This window comes from Rhinolophus ferrumequinum, chromosome 26 (assembly GCF_004115265.2).
Source record: "Rhinolophus ferrumequinum isolate MPI-CBG mRhiFer1 chromosome 26, mRhiFer1_v1.p, whole genome shotgun sequence".
Classification (NCBI taxonomy): Eukaryota; Metazoa; Chordata; class Mammalia; order Chiroptera; family Rhinolophidae; genus Rhinolophus; species Rhinolophus ferrumequinum.
Genome location: NC_046309.1, coordinates 14,226,261 through 14,250,146, shown reverse-complemented (window position 1 = coordinate 14,250,146; position 23,886 = coordinate 14,226,261). Strand labels below are relative to the sequence as shown.

At 40.0% G+C, this 23,886-nt stretch overlaps 1 protein-coding gene across 5 annotated transcripts in view; it reads right to left on the bottom strand.

The window, feature by feature from the left end:
- Positions 1–23,886, bottom strand: part of CHCHD3 (coiled-coil-helix-coiled-coil-helix domain containing 3) — a 251,919-nt gene that overhangs the window by 142,664 nt on the left and 85,369 nt on the right. For 3 of the 5 annotated variants that reach the window (XM_033099246.1, XM_033099250.1, XM_033099247.1), the window contains exons 4-5: positions 21,478–21,595; positions 10,947–10,973 (exon numbers count right to left, since the gene is read on the bottom strand). In XM_033099246.1, the coding sequence (XP_032955137.1) occupies positions 10,947–10,973; positions 21,478–21,595 (145 nt within the window). The remainder of the gene's footprint in view (positions 1–10,946; positions 10,974–21,477; positions 21,596–23,886) is intronic. The other 2 variants (XM_033099248.1, XM_033099249.1) reach the window with 1 other exon arrangement.

The window sequence follows — 23,886 nt, the reverse complement described above, 5'->3', positions numbered from 1 at the left end:
AAGTCCTATCTCCTAGGAATGAATCCAGGGGTGGGATTCCTAGTCCCCTGGGGGGACACAGAGGGAAGAAGAGAAGAATTTGGAAAGGGGTTGGAAATACATCATTACTCCAAGAATCTTCTGTCTGCAACCTGTTAAGGATACTTGTTGATAATCTATTGCGAGAAGAAACACTGATCCAGCCACTGTGAGTATCAAGAAATACAGCACTGCATTTTTACAAAGTGAATACACATGCATTAGCTCACTAGATCCTACACGAAGGAAGCTATACAGGAAATACCACGTTCGTTTTGGATGAGAGGGAAGGGAAGCTTAGATCAATGTGAGGTGACTGGCTGAATCTCTTAAGCTCATGATTTGAAAAGTCCAGAAGTCAGGTCTTACGTCTCTAAAGCCGGTGCTCTTTTCTCAAAGACCAAATAAGAATGAAGTGGCATTAAGAGGGCAAGGGACAACAGGAAAGAAGAGTGGGGATAGTTTTTTTAAAGCCTAACAACAAATATGAAGAATATGACCGGTTCATTGCATGGTGAGTACAGATGTTATGTCACATGACATGGAGGAAGCTTGAAAATGTGTATGGGCTCCAAGGCTGTGCACACCGACAGCCTGGCTAGGCTGCCAGCAGAGCCATTCCAACCACAGGGCTGCCGTGCACCAGTAACAGAAGGACGATACCTTCCATCAGTTGTTCATAATGAGAGCTAAGCACTAGAATAGTATATTTTCAAATATACATGCCCAGCTCCTACCTGTAAGTCTGAGTCGATGGGGGTTCGGCTTCTGATGATCAACCAGGGTTGGGACCCTCTAGCCTAGAATCCCAGACCTTCCTTCATCTGCACCCACAGTTGACAAAGAAAAAGAGCTTGGTGTAAAATTCAATTCTTTAAAAGTCAACTACAGATTTGACAAGACCAAGTGAAGAACAGGAAGTGTAGTGAAGAATTAAACAATAAACAATCCTGTCCAGGAAGAAGGTGGTATCAGGCCTAAGAGATTTTTAGCTACAGAAAGGAAAGTCCTAAACAGACATATGGGACGCTCAAAGGTCATACAAAATACAATAAACTTGTGCCATATAGACTTTGCTGAGCATCCTAGTCTCAAACGTTTCTAGTAACAATTTGCCACTGAAGTCCAGATTACAGATTGTAGTAAAAACCAAATGCTCATTACCCACAAAAAGATTCTAAGTGACCTTTTCAGTGGGAGTTGGCCCCTAGGCACTAAAGAATAACAACATGGGAGGTGGCAGTAAAATACTGCACCTTGAGAAAGACCTTTGATGTGTTGTTCTAAAGAGCCACCTATAAGGTAGAAGTCAATGTATCTATTATTTACTTATTTTAGAACCATGTGATAATAAGCTCAACAGTCCATTCAATACTTTGCTTCATTAAACTGACAGCTGCCTACTCTGGCCAGTGAAAAAGGCCTATTTAAATGGCAAGTGCTTCAATAAAATGTAAAAGCCCATGAACTAATGTCATCTAGACTCTTCATCAAGAAACTCTGTCCATGACACCTAGTCTATAAAAGAACCTTATACAGTCCTCTACTCAACTTTTTCACAGAGCCTTATTTATTAAGTGATTACAACCTTCTCAAGTGCTTTGAGTTTAACATATTGCCAGGAGGTGTTAAAGCTGAAGGAAGACTCTGAAGATACTAGCCAACCATAGCCTGTGGGAACAGGGCCCTGTCACGATGTCTGCCTCAAGGAAGGCTGTGCCCCTCACCTCCCGCTAGGTTCCTATGTCCACTTCTACAGATGCTCCCAGGAGCATCATCCATGGTCATACTCCACCTACCAGAAGAGACCTGCCATGTGGTTGACCCCAGCAGCCCAGAATGGGCCCAAACTGCCATTACTTGAAGACCTGCACTACTACTGGACAACCCAAAGGAATCGCCTCCACGGCTGTGTCTCCCTGGCCCCAACTGTGCCCATTCATACTGATTTTCTTCTGACAGTGATTCTGGAGACAGTTCCAGCAGGCCTGCTCAACTTCTGAGACCTACTGTGGACAGCATAAAGTCCTTTCGATGAGCATTATTTAGCTCCCACTAAGTGTAAATCCCTGTGTGGAAATGAAAGCACCAACGACAGGGTTCTTTTCTGCCCCTCCAACCCCTACAATGGAATTTACATTCTAAAAGGGAATGAACACACACTTAGCCAGACCATACTCTACTCAAACAGGGAGTAAGGGTCATAACTGGGGTGACCATATATCCTGGTTTCCCCGGAAAATCCCAGTTTATGTGTAGTGTCCTGATGTAATTAATTAAGAGTGTTTCCTTTTATTTTCCCTGTTTGGATAAATTATAGTGTCGCCCTCGTCATCAAAGGGTTATGAACAAAGGGTTTTAGGCATATGGAAAGGTTGTGATCATTTCTGAATAAAGAAATCAGGAAGCTTTACAAAGGAGATATGTATGCTGTTCTTTGAAATAAAAAGTAAAATTTAAACGAGGAAGCTGAGAGGTGGGTGGGAAAGCAGAGGAGAATATTCCAGGCAGAGGGACCAGCATGACGAGGGTAAAAGAAGCAGGGCACGTCTGAAGCACTTATCAGCCTAACACCTCATTCTGTAAATGGTAATCTATAGTATGGCTACTCTAAGCTTCCAGCTCCTGACCTTGCACCTGGCACAGAGAAGACACACAAAACCCACAGGTTAAAAATTATGTGTTGCTATTCAACTGAGTGAACTGGGGCATACAACCTTATGTCACCTATATCTTATTACACAGCTCTGCAGTTTCAAGATGAAGATCATGGCCATGATACTAACACCTTTTGGCACCCTGCAGTTTAGAACATTTAGGAGATGGACAGAGCTGGTAGAACCCATATCTCTGCAGAGACGGGGTCAGAGGTTACTGTTAGGCAACCATCTAGAGACTTGTTATTGAGAAGTGAGTGAGAGAGCAAATAACAATGCCAGTGGTACCACTTTAGCCCTCACCTGTGCCACCTTTGGCATTTCAACAAAACAGGGACTCCACCATGCTCAGAGACAAGGAGCCCACAGCTGCAGGTCCAGGTGCTCAGTGTCCAGCTCCCAACACTCCACAAAGATCTGCCCAGAAAAGGCACAAGGACGGCCGCTGTCCTTAAAGAGAAGACTGAGGTCCTCCAAGGAAGGATTTCTGCCTCTAGACGCCACATCAACTCTTCTCTGGATCTCCAGTCGACCATCTTGCCCTGAGGTTTCTCACTTGCCAGACCCCACCATCGCATGACACAAGTTCTTAAAACTCCGTCCACCCATCCATCCCTCTCTCCACATAGAACCTTATTGGTTCTGTTTCTCTGGAGAACCTAATACAGTTTTATCTAATATTAAGCCCATATATTTGTATAGTGTCATGCACTTTTACAGAATGCTTTCAAAAACATTGCCATCCTGGCTCGGTGGCTCAGGTGGTTAGAGCTCCATGCTCCTAACTCCGAAGGCTGCCAGTTCGATTCCCACATGGGCCAGTGGGCTCTCAACCACAAGGATGCCAGTTCAATTCCTCGAGTCCTGCAAGGGATGGTGGGCAGCGCCCCCTGCAACTAAGACTGAACACGGCACCTTGAGCTGAGCTGCCGCTGAGCTCCCAGATGGCTCAGTTGGTTGGAGCACATCCTCTCAACCACAAGGTTGCCAGTTCGACTCCTGCAAGGGATGGTGGGCTGTGCCCCCTGCAACTAGCAACGGCAACTGGACCTGGAGCTGAGCTGCGCCCTCCACAACTAAAATTGAAAGGACAATAACTTGACTTGGAAAAAAGTCCTGGAAGTACACACTGTTCCCCAATAAAGTCCTGTTCCCCTTCCCCAATAAAATCTAAAAAACAAAAACAAAAAACAACGAAAAAAACAACATTGCCATCTGACCCAATAAAGACCTGTATAGGTATAAAGCAGCACCCCCCGCCAGAAAAAAGATCATGAATAAAGAGATTAGAGCATTAAATATGAGTGAACTATTTTTATTCCTTTAGGATTAACTCCTCGTTCTTCCTAATCTGTAACTATTTCAGGCATCAGCTTTAAGTGTGATACATACCAATTCCTCCTACTAAAATATAAACTCGATTAGGGCAGGAATTTTTTGTTTTTGCTTTGCTGTATACCCAGCATATAGACCACAGGGCATAATATTAGAATAAGCTCTCAACTAAATAATTCTTGGATGACTAGAAATGCAAATGGAATACACTCACACATACATAAACACATACACAGGTATATACATGAGGAAAAAGCGAGAATAAAAAGTTCACTCTTGCTAAATTAATGGAGACTGGTTATGATAGCCAAGTTATGTTTTAAATTGTAAGGGCTTTATTACAATTCCACATTAGGATAATCAAATGTCATCATAATCATGCAATGAGGTCAAGTGATGATCATTACTCGATGACCATATTTCTGCCTCTTCGTTTCAAGGTAAGACTAGAGAGAAGCTAGGGACATTTACCCACGATCTCAGTTGTCATAATAGTGGCTTTGAAGATAACTAATAGCATGGGCCTTTCCCTGCCATGATTTAAGAGAGATTAAGGCATACAGTAAGTTTCACTGTCTAGGAAGTTGTAACACTAATCTTTGCCCAGCTACTTAAGTCTCCTAAGTCTCTTAAGGAATGATACGAACGGCCACTGAGAAAACTGTACCACATAAAGGAGCCAGAAAAGGCGCCTTCCACCAAGATAAGCATACATCCACATCGCTGTTGAAGAGCTCTCGATCCCAAATGCCCTCAGTGTGTCCAGCTTACACAGAAAGGGGCTGGCCCATCCTCAGTAGGGCTTCTAATCCCATGCCAGCCCAAACCTGTAGAATGAGGCCTCTTGTTCCCTGGCCGACAATCCTTGTAGCCTATCTGGAAATCACCATTACAGAAGATGAAAAACATCCCATACAGGGAAGCTAGAGATTTAGGTGCTAATCCTCACTCTGTCACTTTATCCCAAGTGCCCTGGGACTCTGTCTTCACAAATAGAAGGGGGAGGTTAGGTAAGGTGATTTCTAAAGTCCCTTCAAGTTCTAACAGGAAGTACAGTGATTATGCAAGGAGACTCTGTCTCCTTTCTACATCAAGGGTGACTGGCCACCAAGATAAGGGAGAGGAAGGAGCTGGAGCCCCAACAGCAGGCTCTGGGGAAAAGTGTGACGTGGAATCGGCTAAGCTCAAGTGTCAAAGTGTGAAGGGGGCCTCAGAACTCTCACTGGGGGCTCTCACATCACAGGGGACGCCCTCCACAGCACACCCTTCTCAACCTCCTTTCTTCAGTGAGGTTTTGAAGAACACGGCACAGGGGTCGTTACTGGGAAGCACATTAGGCCACTTGTTAAAAGGCCTCCGGTAAGGGACTAATTACTTTGGTGAAATTAGTATTGTACATTTAGAAGCCTACTTTGTCAATAGTCTCGGAAGTTGAGAGAGACGAATCAGCGAAAAGGCTAAATTATCACTTTAAAATAACAACTGCATCTGCCAAGAAGAACAGGCATTTGGAAACTCCAGCCAAGACGTGCTCTATCTATGTGGAAATCGGAGGGTTATTGGATAAGCTTTATGACCTGAAAGCATGCGAGCCGGTTGGCATGAGGCTCTGACAGTCTGCTCTAAGCATCTCCACAGAGGCAGAGGCAGGCAGCCACCAGGAGCAGACAGTCGTTAGGCCAGGGCCAGGGTGGGAAGGACACAGCACGGCTTGTCCTTTTCAATCTTTGCTTTATATACGAGGTCAGACAAGGAAGTCCGCAAACTCGTCCAAGAGAAAGTGCTTCACACCTCATTGCTGAGTATCATAACTGCGTCACCTTCGAAATACTCCCCTTGAGAAGCTATGCACTGATGCCAGCGCCTAGTCCACCCTTCAAAGCAATTTTGGAACTCTTTTTCTGGAATGGCCATCAGAGCTGTTGTTGTATTACCCATGATGTCATGAAATGTCATGAATGTCATCAAAGTGTCTTCCTTTCAATATTCCCTTTATTTTCGGGTAAAGAAAGAAGTCACTGGGGGCCAGATCAGGTGAGTAGGAAGGGTGTTGCAATACAGTTATTTGTTTACTGGCTAAAAACTCCCTTACTACAGTGATGTGTGAGCTGGTGCATTGTCGTGATGCAAGAGCTGTGAATTGTTGGCAAATAGTTCAGGTTGTCTAACTTTTTCATGCAGCCTTTTCAGCGCTTCCAAACAGTAAACTTGGTTAACTGTCCAGTTGGTACAAATTCATAATAAATAATCCCTCTGATATTAAAAAAAGGTTAACAACAGTGGTGCAAGAAGTTCACAAACTTTATTGTCAGACCTCGTATATAAAAATAGGTATACAAGTGGACACTTTGGTCAATGTTGCTCAAGCAGTAGTTTGTCATAATCAAAAGTGTCTGGACGCTGATGGTAACCACTTTGAGCACCTCTTGTAATTGCAGAAGTCAAACACGACTTGTATTCATCTTTTGTTTTCTGTATATATTGAGTATTACAATTTTAATCGTTTTTCCTTTCTTAAAATGTGTATACTTTTTTTGGCACTCTCTGTATATATGGAAGATATATAAAACTTTTAAAAACAATAATGGCTGTTGGTGTCTATTTTTTACTATATATAATAAATTAATACTTACTCAATGCAAAGAACCAGGAAGACATAGAAAAGTGTTTTAAAATTGCAGGAAAAAAATTTTTACAACCTATACCAAGCTTTCTGCCTGTTCAGATATACAGATATGAGAGAGCAGGTTGATTTTTAGCCTACTACATGTCATACTGTAAACATGTCCCATGATATTAATAATCTTTTTAAAACTTTATTTTAAAGACTGAGAAAGACTGACACATTCTTTCTTTAGGCGTGTTAATATATTCCATCAGTGACAGGTAAGTCTTACTCTGGAGTCACTCAAGAGTATGTGTTGAACTTTAGCCGGAGACAACTATTTCTCCCTTATTTCTAAGTTTCTGGAAAGGAGATGCCTTACTGCAGTACACCAGCACAGAAAAGACCTCCCAAAATGCAAGTGCCCTGTCCAGTGAGAACCTTCAGGCCTTATAAAATCTGCACAGTGACGAGGTGGCAATCTGACACACTAACACCTCATCGTGTCCACTGGGAGAGGAGAAGGTGCGCTGTTCTTCCCCAAATACCATCGAGCATCCTCTTCACCCAGGCAACAGATGTGTGTATCAACGCTGGCCTTGCCAAATCAAACATCCAGCGCTTTCCCCCCTTAATCCTATCTTGTCAGAGAGAAGGAAATAACCCAACTAACAAACACAACTAATGATAACCCAACTAACACAAGGGTGAGGTGAATCACTCCCCAAATCACTGAAGAGTGTATTTTTGGGGAGGCATCACCTGGCAGTGGCATCAAATCACATCATTACTCCATCTACCTGCCGGATGAGCTCTAAGCCCCCAAACTAGGTTATGCTCACATTCCAGAAAGTTTTTCAACCTCCTGCAATGTACATAATACTACAAATTTGGAGAAATAGCTCCCAAAGCTTTGTATCAAACTGTACACACCATAAGACCATTCCCTTAATACACAGTTGCCTGTTACTTGCTTGTGCCCTATCTTCAGTGACAGGGGAACAGAAATGTCCTTTGTGCAGCTTCTGTAGGAAGACAGACATTAATAGAAATGCACAGATGGATTTACAGCTGGCATGGATCAATTTCTACTTATTTTACAATTATTGATTGGAGAACTCAAACAGGCTTTGCTATTCGCCAGACAAAAAGCTAACCACCCCCTTTCATAAATCTTGAGAAAAAGCCAAAGAAACATGAAAACTGATGTATTCTGGAAACAGAGCATGCCAAGACAAGATTATAACCAACTCAAAGCTGAGAAGCAAGGAACAAATGCATCCGCAGACTAGCGCTTGAGAAACTTGCAGTCCTGGCAAGTCACTTTCCCTCGCAGCGGCCACTTTTGTTGCTATCGGAATTGACAGGAGGCTTTTTCATTTCAAGTAAAAGATTTCTGTCAGGGTGAATGTATTTTTATCCACTGCATGCATTTGAATCATGTCATTTACAAGGACAGAACTTAACGACTTCAACAGTCTGCTTTCGTTGTTTCATTTAACAGGCACGGTATGTATGTTCCTAAGGCTCACACACACAAAAAAATATTCAGGAGGGAGACGAGGGTGGGGGAAGCCACATTAAAACATACATGCAGAGCGTTATGTATAGCCACAGATATAGCTTGGAAATGGTGATCTACAAGATGGAGATACATGGCTGAAAGATGCTGTATTCAAAAGGAGGATGTTATTTAGAACTTGTTCTTTTTGATGCCTTCGGGATTGAAACTCAGCCCATTTCTTTATAATATACTGAGTTCCTCAGGGAGTTAAAACAAACAAACAAACAAAAAAACAAAGTTTGAACACACGATACATTCTGCTACCCATGCATGACAGGGGATGACGGGAACATTCTAAAGATGCGACTGTCGCTGTGTTGCAAGTTTCACAAGGCGGGGATGGTAATTAAGAAAGAAAGATCATGGCACAAATGGGCGAGGGAGCGATACAAACAGTCAAACTTTAAAAACTAACAAATGATTTTTAACGAGTTGAAGTAATACATGGGAAATGAGTGAAAAATAAAGAAAGCATTTAAAGAGATGAATCTCTATTTGGACTTGGAGATAGCAAAAGGGTTTAATCCATGAGAATACCGAAATTCAGGGCATTTAATTTAATAGTCATCTTGTAAAGGTATAAAGAAGACCAATTTCTGTGTCATTTAATTTGATTGTATATGTATTTTAAATGCTGTTCATTGAAGTTTATTTTGCTAACAAAGGCCTGAGTTTTCATTCTAGGCCAACAAATATATATTAGCAGAAAGATCCCATCCTCTTACATTCAAAAGACCCTTCTCATTCTGACCCTTTCAATACAGTCACCGCATTTGTACCTGTGCCTATGACTAAACCACTTCTACTAATCAGAGTAAGTTTTCAACAACACAAATTCAATTTAACCAAGAAAATGAGGCTTTCAACTTTAACTATTTTTCTTTTTTTAATGGACTTTTTTTTTTTAATAACTAAAGAAAATTAAAATAGATGCGTCTCGTGGACTTGGTAACCTATTCATAAAACAAAATTACTTTATGAAAAGTCAATTTATAAGTAATAGAACTTTGCATTCTCTAAGAACTCCTGTATTTATGTATTTATTCATCAAGGTAACAGACTTGAAAGAAAAGTACATTAACGGCCTTGTTCTCATTTTAAACAGATAGAAACAAAGGGCATAAAGAAAAACAGTAATTTGCCTAAAATTACATGGAGCAGTATTAGGAGGGAGGGGGGTGGCACAGAAAAGGCTATTTCAGATATATTCTTGTTCAAAAACTCTGTAATAAAATAGAAAAGAGTTTACAAACAGTTTTTAATGATATAACTAGGATGTCTGCTACATTTCAAAGACATAGGATCTATACAGATGCTGATGAAAGCATTTGTTTTATAGTTTGGGTTCATGAAAAGAAAATATTCAAAACAATTGCTTCCTCACCCACAATACAGAATATTAATCTATATGCCTGAAATTTCATCTCTCTTTTCTTGTCCATTCTACTTTTGTCTTTCTAAAATTCTAGCAATGACAGCAAGAATTCATAAATTGAAGTTAACACAGCATTCATCTGAATCCTATTGTTTGCAAATCTTGTTTAAAATGTTGTAAGACATGACAACTAAATGCAATATAGGATCCTAGAACACATCCTGTTCTAGGAGGAAAAAGTGCTACAAAGAACATAACTGAAATCTGGATTAAAAATTAAAATGCTGCCTCAATGCTAAATTTCTTCATTTTGACAACTGTACAGGGAACCCCCGTATATCACGGCACTTCTATAACGCGGCTTCGCTCTAACACGGCTCGAGAATTGGGGAAAATCCTCGTACAACACGGCATCCTAGAACACGGTTTCACTCTAACACAGTTTGAGAATCAGAGAAATCCCCAAACAACACGGAGCGTAAGAGGTTTTAAGAGCAAATGATATCTCATTTGAAATTTTTCATTCGAGCGTGGATGTCGTATCGGATTTGACTGCAGAATTCCTTAAATGAAGAGCCTTCCAATGAAAGAAGCACAAAGTTTAAGAGAACTTCACAAGTGATTAGCACCATATGATGAAATTTACAAAGATCTCTTAGCTAAAAGCAAGCAATCTAAAATAACAGATTTTTTGCAAAAAGTACAGAAGTCAAGATAATATTGAAGAAAGTTCAGAGAATGAAGATACCTTGTCAAAAAGAAAACGCCCTCAGTTAATGGTGCTTAGTAGTGATGACGAAGAAAACGTTATTTAATACGTATTGATGTTATACTTTTGGTGAAAATTGCTTTAATAAAGATATTTCTCTTAACTAATAAAAATATAATAGTATGTCTTTTTAATTTTTGGAAACTAACCCCCCTGTTTTGTACTAGTTCTTTGTTTCGTATAACATGGATTCGCATAACACAGCATTTTTTAGAAACCTAACAACTGTGTTATACGGGGTTACCTATACTTGGTTATGGTAAGAAACACTAATTTTTAAGGGGTAGAAGCATTAAGGAGCAAATTGGCATGATGTCTGCAACCCATGCTCAAATGGTGCACAAAATGTGTGTATGTGCGCGCGCGCGGAAAGAGAATGATAAAGCACGTGTGGTAAATGTAGTCAAGTCCTTAGCTCTTATAACTTTTCCGTAAGCTAAAAATTCATTAAAAGTAAAAAATTTAAGAAATGAATTTTAAAGTTCTATTTCCATAGGATCTAAAAAAATGCCTTGACTGCACGCAACACAAATTAAGTGTACACACAATACACACACACATCTAGCAATGTTTATACTCAGCTTTTAATTTTACAATAGAAGACTCAGTAAAAACTTACTTACCAGCTCTTTCCAATCATTCGACCAGAGCTGTAAGGAAAGAGCTTATCTTTAGAAAACAATTTTTTCTGTTACATTAGCTAACCTGCTGTGAATAACAATTATTCTTGGAGTTATTAAACTACATTAACAGTTATATAACTACCTCCCAAATGTGTTTGTTTCTTTTTTTTTTTTAACTGAACAAATCTCCAAAATGGTCAATGGCATAGTTTTTAAAATTCTATTCAGCGGTTGACTTTACAAGGAAAACCTATGGCATATCTTCACTTTAAATTTTCTTAAAATTCAGTGAAAACACAAAATATAAAAATTGATTGAATCCACTGCATCACTAAATTGGACAATATACGCGTATATTACATTTCCTCTTAAAAATAATCAGCAAGCCTGTCTCTACTCTGCCCACCAAGCATTCTGTCAAGTTAATGCATCTTTATTATCCAAAGCAGAAAAATAAGCAAATTAACTTTTACCTCCCCTGAAAATAAAGAGTTTACATTGCACATAAAGAAAAACAAAAAACAAAACAATACAAAACATAGAAACAACAACAGGAAAGTTTCTGCCTTTATAAACTGATGTTCTTCTAAGGGCAAGGGAATAGGTAATTCCTACAAACCAGGTCCTTCTACACCTATGTTAACCGCCTCTCCCAAAGTATAACAGATTATAGCAAACATTTTTTGGCAAGTACACTCAGAAATAAAAGTACAAAAGCACACAAAAAAAGTATAAAAGTACATAATAGCATTTCATTTAACCAGTATCACTTACGATGCAGAGACTCACAGGTGAGAATTTTTTTTTTGGAATACGGAATTTACAACTTGAAGTGTCAAAACTTTTCCAATTAAACATGGTTTGGATGGAAATTTTCATTCTGAAATGTACTACTCCATTCTTTGTTCTGACACAGATTACTGGGAATCCCTGGTAGTGTTACGGCCTTTCACTGAGCAGTAACACACAAGCCTACTCGAGTGACGAGGGCTGTCTGCCTCTGCACTGAGGAGGCGGCTTCTCAGGCTAAGACAGTTTTTGCTTCGTGTGTATGCTCATCATATGCATGAATTTTCAATGCCTGTTTTATTTGTCTGCAGTAATTTCTGCTTTGTCCATGTGCCTGTCCCTAAAAGTCCCCTCCCTCCTATTTTCTAATACAATGGTCCAATCCACTATAGGGTAAAAACACAATAACAACTAAATTTGCTAAATTGTGCCCCAAATAAGATCACCTACACCGTGAGGATCTGACTTGCTGCTCTCTCCCTGGGCAAACTTCAGGTTCATGGTCTCCTGGACATACGTTTATCATCTGAAACAGGAATGACAGATGCCCTGTTCATATCAAACATTTAGTAACATCAGGTAATGGACTTGAAAGCTCTGGGTTAAATGAAAAGTACTAAAAATAAATATCAGTTGTTTTTGTTGTGATGCTGGTTATTAATAAAGCTCATGAGCATTATGGTACCACCTGGAAACACGTATTTCTTTCGTATTTCCTCTCGGGTTTGGAGCTATGGTTCCAAGCAGTCAGCTGGCTGTATTCCTGAGAATCAGACAGGCTAAGGAAACTGAAAGGATTAATGTTCAATGTCTAAGCAGAAAATTTCTAAAAGTAGGTTTATAATCTCCAGTAAAACTAGCCCTGTGACACTGATTGGTGTTCTTTCTATCAAGACAATATTAAACATAAATCTAGAATTATATTTACAGTCAGTGTTTTAAGTAGGCAGAGAAGATATTTAGACATACAGCTAAGTATAGAATTTTGTAACCATGTGTCACAAAAGATACAAGAATGGGGAGAAAGCTCGAAAACTCCTCTAAACTTTTGATCTAATCAACAAATTACTATGACAATGAAGATATCTAATAAGTTTACCACAAGTAATCATAAATTATTGGTGCTGATCATTCCATTATAGTTTTTTGAAAAAAGCTTGGTGCTGTCGGTGTAAATCATATTCTGCTTGTGGCTATGTAGCTTACCTCGAATTATTTCAGAATCATCTAAAATGACTCATTTTTCTATTAAAATGATGAATGTGCTAAATGAGGTATGTAATAAATACTGCAGGTTTGTAAACAGATTCCTGCTCTCTAGAGAATGGAGGCCTTACTTCATTTGCTAATTCTGCCCCTCGGTATTTTTCAGGAGAAGTCATCCTTAAAATACAGTTAGCAAAGAAAAGAGTGAAAAGGGTCACACTGGAACAAAATGATGAACATCTTTACGGTCAACGAACTAACCCACGGCACATGCCAATAAACCCTGCCACCCCCAAAAGCAGGGCACAAAACATCAAGAAACACAGAAAGAGCGTAACACAGTTCCATGTAGAAATCCTATCTAAGCAATAAAAAGGGAGATGCATAAAATAAACAAATACAGAGCTGTTCCAGAAGGCTCAACGTTGTGAAGAATTGAATGTCCAATAAACAAAAATGAAGTCGATCTCACAGCACAATAATATGTCTCGTAGTCAACATGACTGCTATTCAATTTACCACCGAGCTCACTAACCGACATGTCCACGCACAATAGGTTGAAAGCAAGTCTCCAAGGCTGTTTCAAAACTGATAGCATGAAACCTGCCACTGAAGACAAAATGGAAAGATTGATGCTGATGGCACACAACAGAACCGACTGGCCTTACTGTCTCATTCAAAACAGAAAGTGCAAAACTCTTCTTTGGGATTTATAAGGATTGACGGACTTCATTGTGCTTCTGGTAAACTTTTAATTTGTCACAGGTTAAAGCAAACACAGAGGCCATATTTCTCAGCCTCTTCAGCAGGAAATGAGATGATGATGTCAGTTCAATGAACTCTGAAGGCTCTAATGACAGTTCATTTCGTACCAGGCAGTGGAGCAAACAAGTTAACAATAAACGCCGGGTCACTGTAAAGAGATGGAATTAGAACCAGCTTTTTGCCCCTTACTTACCTATGGATGTTTCGTCAGTGCTCCCCGCCCCTCACCTTGACACCCATAATGGCCCAAGTGATGGGACGTCAATATGCTATTTATGGCGGGGCTTCCACACAGCACATCTACAAGAGTTGCCCTGAGCTGAACAGTCGACAAGCAATTTGGTGCATTTTTTAAAGTACATTTAGAATGAAAATATGACGCACATCCTACGCAGAGAAGCTCCTCATAGCTGACTTTAAATACTACTAGTTGTTGGCAACAACACCAACAGCATTCTACCCAACTGTGCTCTTTTCTTCTCTAATCACTTTGTCACAAAGTCGTACAGTCTGAGAGAGTCCCTTGGGAAAACGAGCAACACGAGCAAATTGCAGTTACCTGGACGCTGGGTCCACTGGGCAGACCTGCCAACCTGGAGTGAGATTTAATCTCCGCTGCCTCAAGAATTCTCATCCATTCTCTCCTTCTCTCCTCCCGGACCCTCAGTATCTGCTCCCCAGGATATCAGGCTTCTGTAAGGTTCTCTGGTGAAGTTAAGACCCTAGGTAATTCTGCAAAGCTGGTTGAGGGCGGGGTGTGACAATGTACACTGAGAAACACACACACCTGGTTCAGTTTTCAGTATACAAGCAATACTGAAATGTGTTATAACCGTCCTAGCCTTTCTCTGGGCCTTTTCTTTTCTACAGAAGCGGCAAACAAACCTACCTGAAGCTGACCTGGCAATGCATGACTAACAATCTTTGATGAACAACCTCTTCCAAGGGCTGTGTGCGTTCCAGCTGCGATAACACACCGAGGAAGTAACAACCACACATGACAATAAGAACAAAGAACATCAAGGGAGAAGACAGCGTACGGATGCTTTGTGCTGGGCACTAGAGCGGCCTGCTGAATCCAAACACAGAAGGCACAGCGACGCAGGGAGGCCCTGCTCCCACCTGTCTTGAGGGATGCTGCCCTTTCTTTACCTTTCCTGATACGATAGGAACTGAGCAAAGAGAAAGCACAGGACTTGCAGATGGATCCCGGGTCCCATTCTCACCAATCGACATCGAGGAAACTATCTTATATGCAAATGGCTTAGATCCCTCAAACATAAAGTAGGAATTCTATATTTAAATCATCTTCAAAAGCAAAACTCAGAATCGTCAACTTCATTTTTGACATTAAAAGCAAATTAATACTCCATGCATGTCAAAACATTTGGGGCTTGGTGTCTATAGCAAGAAAGCCAGCAAGTGGCATACATAACCAGAGGGATGGTGTTAATAGAAGTTAAAGTCAAAGTACTAAACTGCACCCAAAAGACAGCAAGAACATTTTAAAAGTATCTCTAAGTGCCCGATAAAAGAAGCCAGAATAACTGCAGCTTCAATGCCACTTCATTCACCTTGTTAATTTTAACGATACTAACATCCCCATGTAATCACTCACTGTTCTTTTACACAGAACTTTTGAGCATGAACCATGCTGATCATTTCAAAACTACAACCCCAACTGTCTCCTTTGCCCTTGGAGAGGACCTCACTTATACCTTAGGCAGCGGCGGTACTATCTACTTTCTTTGATTTAGTAGTTTTCCTCCATATCCGAAATGCAAAACCTTTTTCTCTTTTACCATGAAATTTCAACTGTCACAGTTTGAAGCACAAACAAAACGCAGAACTGAAAAGGACACACCACAAAATTAATCAATTCTTCTTGATTACTTCACTGGTGCATTTCAAACAAAAAGGAAACTGGGGATGAAGGGTGACATCTTGCTGAAAGTCACTTAAATCTGCAAAAACTAGATTTATGCATTCACCTACCCTATTTTTTAGTGCTATTTTTTTCTAAATATAAATTCAAAAATTTTTTATAAATTCAAAAATTATAAGTAAGAAGAAAAAAAAAACACTGTAAGAATGACCTTCCCCCACAAACTACACTTGGCTGGAGACTGTGAGGGGAGGAAAAGCAACCAGATCTAACTCATATCCCCAGCAACTAACAGCACCTAGTACACAGTAGGTGTTTAATAAATTTGTGTCCCTTGGAAAGGGACCAAAACACCTAATAATCTGACTGATGAGCTCCTTGTTTCCTTCCACTCCTTCCTCTGTTCTATCCTTGACACTTCACTAGAGTGCGCTACCAAAATGCCCATGTCACCATTTCCTTCCTCCGGTTCAAACCCCTGGATGAATACAGCCTGGGGTTCTTTGGGACTCATGATCTTCGCCATGCCAACTTCTTCTGCCCCATCCCTCAACACGCCTTACACTGTACTTCCCACTTGCCCCTCCGTGGAGTTAAGTGTCCCCATTGCCCCATGTTTCTGAGTGCTTGTGCCATGTCAGAGGCTGGGACCGGCCACCCCTCTACCATGGATTCAATTATTTTCTCTACATACTTGAGAACCCAGATCGGGCACGACCTCCCTAGAAAATCTTTTCTATTCTTCCCCATTTCCTCTCCTCCCATTTCCGGGGCTCGCATCGATTCAATTCTTCATTTCTTCAGTCAACGAGTATTTATTGACTGTTTGCTCTTTGCCAGGCACTGGCACAGATCAGACGCTCCAATGTGTATTGAACACATGAATGAAGATAGAGCAGTGTGTTCAGAGAAAAGTCCCTGCTTTCACAAAAGTGAGAGAGAATTCTCACAAAAATTTAAGTAGTGTGGCTCTATAACAGACTTAGCACTTTCACATTATTTTAAATATATCTGTCTGTCACATACACTGAATTCCTTAGGGCAGGATTTTGTCTTTTTCATTTATAGACCTTTAGTATCCAGCACAGTGTTTTTCATACAGTAAGTACTCAATAAAATATCTGTCCAAAGAGTGAAGGAAATTATTTCACATGTAGGTTTATAAATTCCAGAACGTTTAAGTAAATAGTTCCTTCAGCAAATACAGTGGGGCTTCTTTTCAAGTTTAGATTTAAAAAACAAAAAAACAAAAAAACAAAAACTACATAATTCTGTGGTGATAACAAGAAATGGCTAATGTTGAAACAGCCTATTGAGAGGGGGAAAAAAAGTCCATCAAATTTTAACTGACATTTTAAAAAGAAATCAAATATAATTGTCAAGTCAAAAAAACACTACTTTCTGCTCTTTAATTTATAAAAAAAAAAAAAAAATTCTGACACAGCAAATGTTGGATTTATATGTACCAGATCCTCAAAGATGCACAAACTGTCAAATCACATTAACTTTACAGGTTTCTTGGTGCTGCCCTTCTACTTAGTTTTCATTCTTCCCAGAGGTGCTTTCCTGCTCCTGAGAAGCATAGCTTTCATGTGAATTTTATTTAACATTACATGTGGGTAAAATTATCAGTGAACTGCCTTTCCAAAACCTCTGGGTAAAATCGGCTGATTAACATATTGGTACCCAGGACTGCGGGGTGGAATGAGGGGCTGGTCAGCTCTTCTGAAATCTAGAACAGGACTTACAGCTTCTCCCGCCAAAGCAATTCTTCCAAAGGGGAAAGTTTTGGTCAGATCCTAGTTGAAAACTTCAACAACAGGGCCACCATGACTATGCCCTTCAAAGAGCTCTCAGAAAGCTAGCTGCTCCGACCGCTGTGGAAGAAAAGCCTGGACTCACATCTTGGGGGACAGCCCTCTTAATGCCGACCGTCAGTGGGTGGAGGAAGGTGAGCGAGGGAGGGAAGGGTTCCTTTTATCTCATGGCACCAGCATCTAGTCAGTTTTGTTGTTGCTTTTTTTCGTATTTTTTTCCCTAGTTCTCCTGAAAGACAGCTTTCCAATTCCTTCAAATATGTGAAACCCAACCTTTACTTTCTTTTAGGCTGCAACATCTGGTTTCTGAATAAAGAGGAACAAATCAGTGTTTGGCCACCACCCCGCATATCAGGGGTAAGAATGGCAGCAGCAATGGGGACCCAGATTTCACAGTGGAACAATGCTAATGTTTTTGGGGTGACTCTCCCATGAATCATGGGTTCTGAGGATGGCTGCTTTCCCAGCTGGGGATCAAGTGACTAAGGGACAACAGTAGGTTTGAAGTCATGTTCCACACCACACATTTTACAAGGTGGTGGGGTACAGAATTTGGAAACCTGGACGGTAGGTATCCGTAGTGGGGAAAGGGCAGAAAGAACGTTATATCCCCTAAACACTAATTATATCTGTGATACTGCTTACTTCTTTAGTAATTTTTTTCTAAATTTCAACTGCAGTAAAATACACATAACATAGAATTTACCATCGTAACCATTTAGAACTGTACAGTTCAGGAGTATAAAGTACACTCACTGTCGTGCAGCCCATTTCCAGAATTGTTTTCACCCTGCAAAACTGACACTCCATAACTATCAGAAAGCTCTCCATTGCTCCCTCCCCCCGGCCCTTGGCAACCACCCTTCCACTTTCCGTCTCTATAAATCTGACTACTCTAAATACCTCATATAAGCGGAGTCATACAGTATCTTTTCTGGTGACTGCTTTATTTCAATTAGCATAATGTCCTCAAGGTTCATCTATGATGCATGATGTGTCAGAATTTCCTTCCTTTTTAAGGCTGAATAACATTCCATTGTCTGTACAGACCCCGTTTTTGTTTATGCATTCATCTACTGTACACTTGGGTTGCTTCTACCGTTTGGCTACTGTGAATAAGGCTGCCATGAACATTGGCATACAAATATCTCCAGACCCTGCTTTCAATTCTTTTGGATAAATACCCACAAGTGGGATTGTGGAACCATGTGGTAATTCTATTTTTAGTGTTTTGAGGAACTGCCAGATTGTTTTCCATAGTGGCCGCACCACATCCATTCTCACAACATCCTTGCCAATCGTGTTACGATCTGTCTTTGTGACAGTACCCATCTGAATGGTTCCTGAGTAGTTTTTACATTTTCCAAGTTTTCTATAATATCTCTGTATTATTTTAGTAATTAGAGGGAAATCCAGTGAAATACATTCAACCATTAAAAGTGATCATACAAGTACTGATTTACTGGTATGGAAAGACCTTTACCATATAGCGTAAAATTTTTAAAGATGAAGGTTATTGTAAGAGTTACATGGGACTATGTATATTGTCCTCTACGTTTGGGACTAGACATATACCCATACTCATGTCAACGTTTTATGCAGACTTACTGGGATGCAAAAGGGACTATAAAAACAATAAACCAGAAAGTGAATAGTAATTATCTGTGGATAGTGGTAACTTAAGTGCTCTGAATATCTTTTGAATGTATTTTCTCATCTTTGCCCAATGAGTATGCACGTCTTCCATAATAATGACGAATAATACAGGTGGACACCTGGTAAAAAAGCTGGGCGTCATCAGGCACCTAAACTGCTACAGGCAGCCATGTGGCTGTGATTATCAATTATCACAAAAATGTCTGAGAACACTCAAGCCAGGGTGGGACCCTCGGAATTAGCCAAGAGCCTACTGTATAAATTCTACTTTTATTCCCTCAGTGCTGTGAGGGCTTTATTTGGCTGATATTATGATAGACGCTGAAATTCAGGAGTTGAGAGTATGGTAATTTGCCATTTATACGAGTATCCTACAACCCCAGAATCAATAAAGAAGAGACCTAACAAAACAGAATATACAATGCCAATTTCTTAGGCTTAACATATATGCGCGCACACGCGCGCACACACACACACAGGCAATAGACAAGATTTGTAAGGTACAAATGGGCTCAAGAAAAATGGATTCAAGATAGCTCTTCCAACCAAGCTACATTACATAATATTTCAGTTACTGTTATATAAGAAATTCTTATATTTTCACATTTTTGGTGAAAACTCTCCTTTGCATGCTTTATCATCTGCATATGTATACTTTAATGAGGGTTTTTTTTTTTATCCCAAGCTTGCTTGTCTCCCTCAACTAAAAGAATAAGACAATATGTCCAAATTTAGGCACAAAGATGTAGAGAAAAAAAAGCGCTTCAATGATAAGAGGTAAAAGCTGTGGCACAAAGAAAAATGCCAACCAAGGATTCTTCTACCCACTAGAAACTAAGACGCTTACTCCCCCATCTTCCTCACACATAAGCACATTTAACCCTTTCAATGCCACCCCTGGCCTCAAAATTGGGAGGCTAAATCATTAGTGGAAATGACTCTTCAACACCCTGCCCTGATATATTTTCAATTTCCTTAAAAATAAAAAAACAAAACAACACAAAAACCCCAAGCTTAGGAGTACAGTAGATATCATGAATGATTGAATTACTCAACAATTAACGTCTTTAATTCTGGAATTATCACCCTTTCAGGACAAATGACTTTCCTTGGCCTCAGTTCCACTCAACACGTGGGTCCTCCCAGATGGCTACCAGCCGGTCCCTTGACACTTCTTTCTTAATCCATGACCTCTACTGTGGCTTCACTGTCTACCATTCAGCCTGGACCCTGAATGAGTCACTGAAGAAGTGAATTCATTACACATCAATTTCCTTTACTTTTCTCTCTTTGTGTCTAGTCATAGGTTAGCCTCTCAAAGAAAGGACCAAGGGAAAGAACAGAAGAGAGCATAAACGGACCTGTTCCTTCAAATGTTTAACATTACCCACCCACTTGCCCGCTGAACTAAGGACAACGCCTCCCCTCTCCCAGTCTTGCGTTTATAGTTCTCCAATATATAATCACATTTTACCTCCCTAGTGAGTTCCCAAATATGAGGTTCTGAAAAGTTACATGTGGATTTCTAGGGAGGCTAAAATGAGAGCTGAGCAGTCAGTGCCCCAGGCTTCATCCAAAGCAGTTCCACTTTTATCTAACAATGGGAAGTGGCTTATAAATTATGGTACACTCAGAAGACAAATATTATTCAGCTATTAAAAACTGTGTTTCAGAAGAACATTTGGTGACATAAGAAAATGTTCCGGATGCTAAACACTATACACAGCATTATCCGAATTCTTAAATATGAAACATACCTAGGAATAAAAATTGTCTACAAGGAAACACGCCCCAGTGTAAACTGTGGTTGTGTGAGAATGACAGATTTATGGGTGTCTTTTCAAGTTTATGCTTTCTATTCATCGTGTTTAGACACATTCGTATAATGTTTTCTTCAAAATAATAATAATAATAATAATAATAATAATAATAATAATAATTTATTTCTTTAAAAATTATGGCTCCCAAAGCCCTTGTTCTGTTTTCCCCTTTCAAAAGCCCAGAACGTGACTGATCAAACCGTACTCACCTTTGTTGGAGCCTTCACAGACCTACATCTGGTTGTGACCAGCAGGACAGAAACAGGGTAGGCTGCTCGCCCCAGAGGTTTCAAATACAGTGAAGTGAAAAGGGACACAGGGAGACACACACTCCATCCCTTCAGGTAAGATGTATGTACCTGTGTCTCTCTGTTGACCTTTATTTCAATAATTCTGAAGTTACCTGCCTTAAAATGTCCTTCATGGTTCATCTCAGCAAATCGTCAATTACTTGTAAAAGGCAAAAATCAAGAAAATCTAAGCCAAGAGAACGTGAATTTGGTCAACCCTAAAAGTTGGCGGGCGTGCTTAGCTCTTCCCAAACGCCAGCGATTTCCCTGTGAAGACATTTTTCCCAAATCCGTGTCACTCACCAGCAGCTTTGCCTTGGAGCGCTCTTCCTCACTGGATATCCTCTCGCGGAGAATAGCTCTGGTCAGCTGCTCATTGGCTAAAGCCCTGTCTCGGTCCACTTCTTTCCCTTGTTTTAATCTGAAAAGACAAGAAAGGTCTACCTTAGAAAACAAGATGTTATTAGCTGATATATATTTTTTTTTAATGAAACACTTAAATAAAAAGAGACACACACAGCCGAAATCACCTTGGCCTATAGTTTAACAAAAGCAGGTGTATTTTCTAGTAAATCCCCACGCAGCCTTGACCCCAGCATTTAAAAGAACAGAATTCAAATACACGATGTTTATCGATTTGACTGCTAAACTCATTTTACAAAGGTCTTCTTAAGTAAAACTGAATCTACCCGTCTAAAAATTTTATCCCCGGTACCACCGTCTGTCCTCTGGAGATATAAATAATAAATCTAATTAACAAGCCATCTACAAGATAAATATTTGAAGGTAACCATCACTTCCCCTCACAATTGACTCAAATCAAGTGTTTACTGAATACACCACAAGTCCTGTGCGAGGCACTGATGACACCTCAATTGAGGCATTGAGGCACATCACCTGCAAGTAAAAGAAACACTAACTCGTGCTGAACAAGAAGGCATGGCCCTGTCCTCATGGATCTTACATTACAGCAGAAAACTCAAACCACAATGAAGATATCTTCCCTCGTAGGGAACGACTCCCATTTCCCAACAATCCTCCTATGCAAAATCGGCCAGACATTTCAACAGCAGGGCTGCTCACTCTGGAACGACTCCAATTTGTCCCTCAGCTCTGAACTACATGTAACACTGCAGACATGGTTTGGCAAAATTACCCAGCAGAACGGCACCTCCCAAGGCCTGCACACAATGCTAATTCTATTAATGAAGCGTCCGATTGCATTAGGTTGATCAGTAAGCGCATCACACCATTAGATCGTATTAAGTTACAATCCACTAAAACCCCTCATTGTGCGTGAAAAAGATAAATTGCTTTGGCACCGATCTTCACCATCGTGCCTGCCATGTAAAGGTATTCAGTAATCACTGAAGGAGAGTACATTTCAGCCTAATCTCATGGACAAAGATTTTCTGATTGCCTTTTCTTCTTCGAGAGAAAACGCCTTCATACCATCATATCCCCAAAGGCCTAAGTGATGCTTTGAAAAGGTAAAATTGTTATGTTGGTATAAGTGAACTTCTGAGTGAAATCTGCTTTATAAGTGGGAATGATGAGCACCAAATGGAACTCCATACTAGGCTATCGAATTTTAATTTCAAAAAGATTCTTGAAAAGAGCAAAAAAAAGAAAAAGTAAAAATTTTTTGTTAACGATTTTTAAATTGCTCCATCATCCTGAAACCCTGTCCTTCTCAGAAAACAATTATAACAGAGAAAAATCACCTTGTAAACTATATCCCAAAGTTATAACGCTTTCCCCTTAAAAATTAAACCTGTGTGTTTTTGTGTCCTGAATAAAGATGATGAATAGAAACAAATGAAAACCTGCCCTTTGAAATTCTGTCATGCAAAAGTAACTATTAGGAAATTTTTCCTCAAGCAATAAACACTATTAGGCTTATACAAAACAAATTTCTCTATGTTACATCACAATGAATTTCACAACAAATTCAGCAACATGCTAATTCAGAACACGAACTCACTGGACACGTACGATTGTAACAGAACAGCACTCATTAGAGGTCCTACCCACGCCCCTGGAGTGGCAGTTCTGGAAGGAGGGTCCATTAACCAGCAGCGGCAGCAGCCTCCTCCGAGAACTTGTGAGAAATGCACATTCTCAGACACTACCCACACCTGTTGGATCAGAAACTTGGAGCGGGGCAGCAAACTGTCTTTTAATAGGCCTTCCAGGTGACTCTGATTCGTAGCAAAGTCTGAGAGCCACAGCCTTCAAATACCAAAATATTCTTTAACCCAAATAAATCCTGGCGAAATATAAAAGGAGAGTAACATCAAAACTGAGGTGGTCCACATAAGAATATTATAGTGATAACGGCTGAGGTTACTGAATCAGATCATCAAAGGGCAGTTAAATCATTTTTACAGCACATCCCCTGCAAGGAAAAGATATTATCTATTTTACAAGTGAGGTGGAAACTAAAATATTGAAAATTGTCATGTATGGATCACCTACTGTACAAGTACGCCAAGCAGTGTCTTCACACGGCGATCCACACACACATATATAAAACTATCATAAAAATTACGTTATGAGTTCATGAGCATAAAATGAATTCTATACAACTAGGTTTTCTCATATCTACCACATGTTTTAATAACCACATGTTTTTTTCTGAGTTTATTTGCATGTGGAATCCATTTTAATTACAAAGGGAGTTCAAAGTGGCTCAATCTTAAGAAATATCAT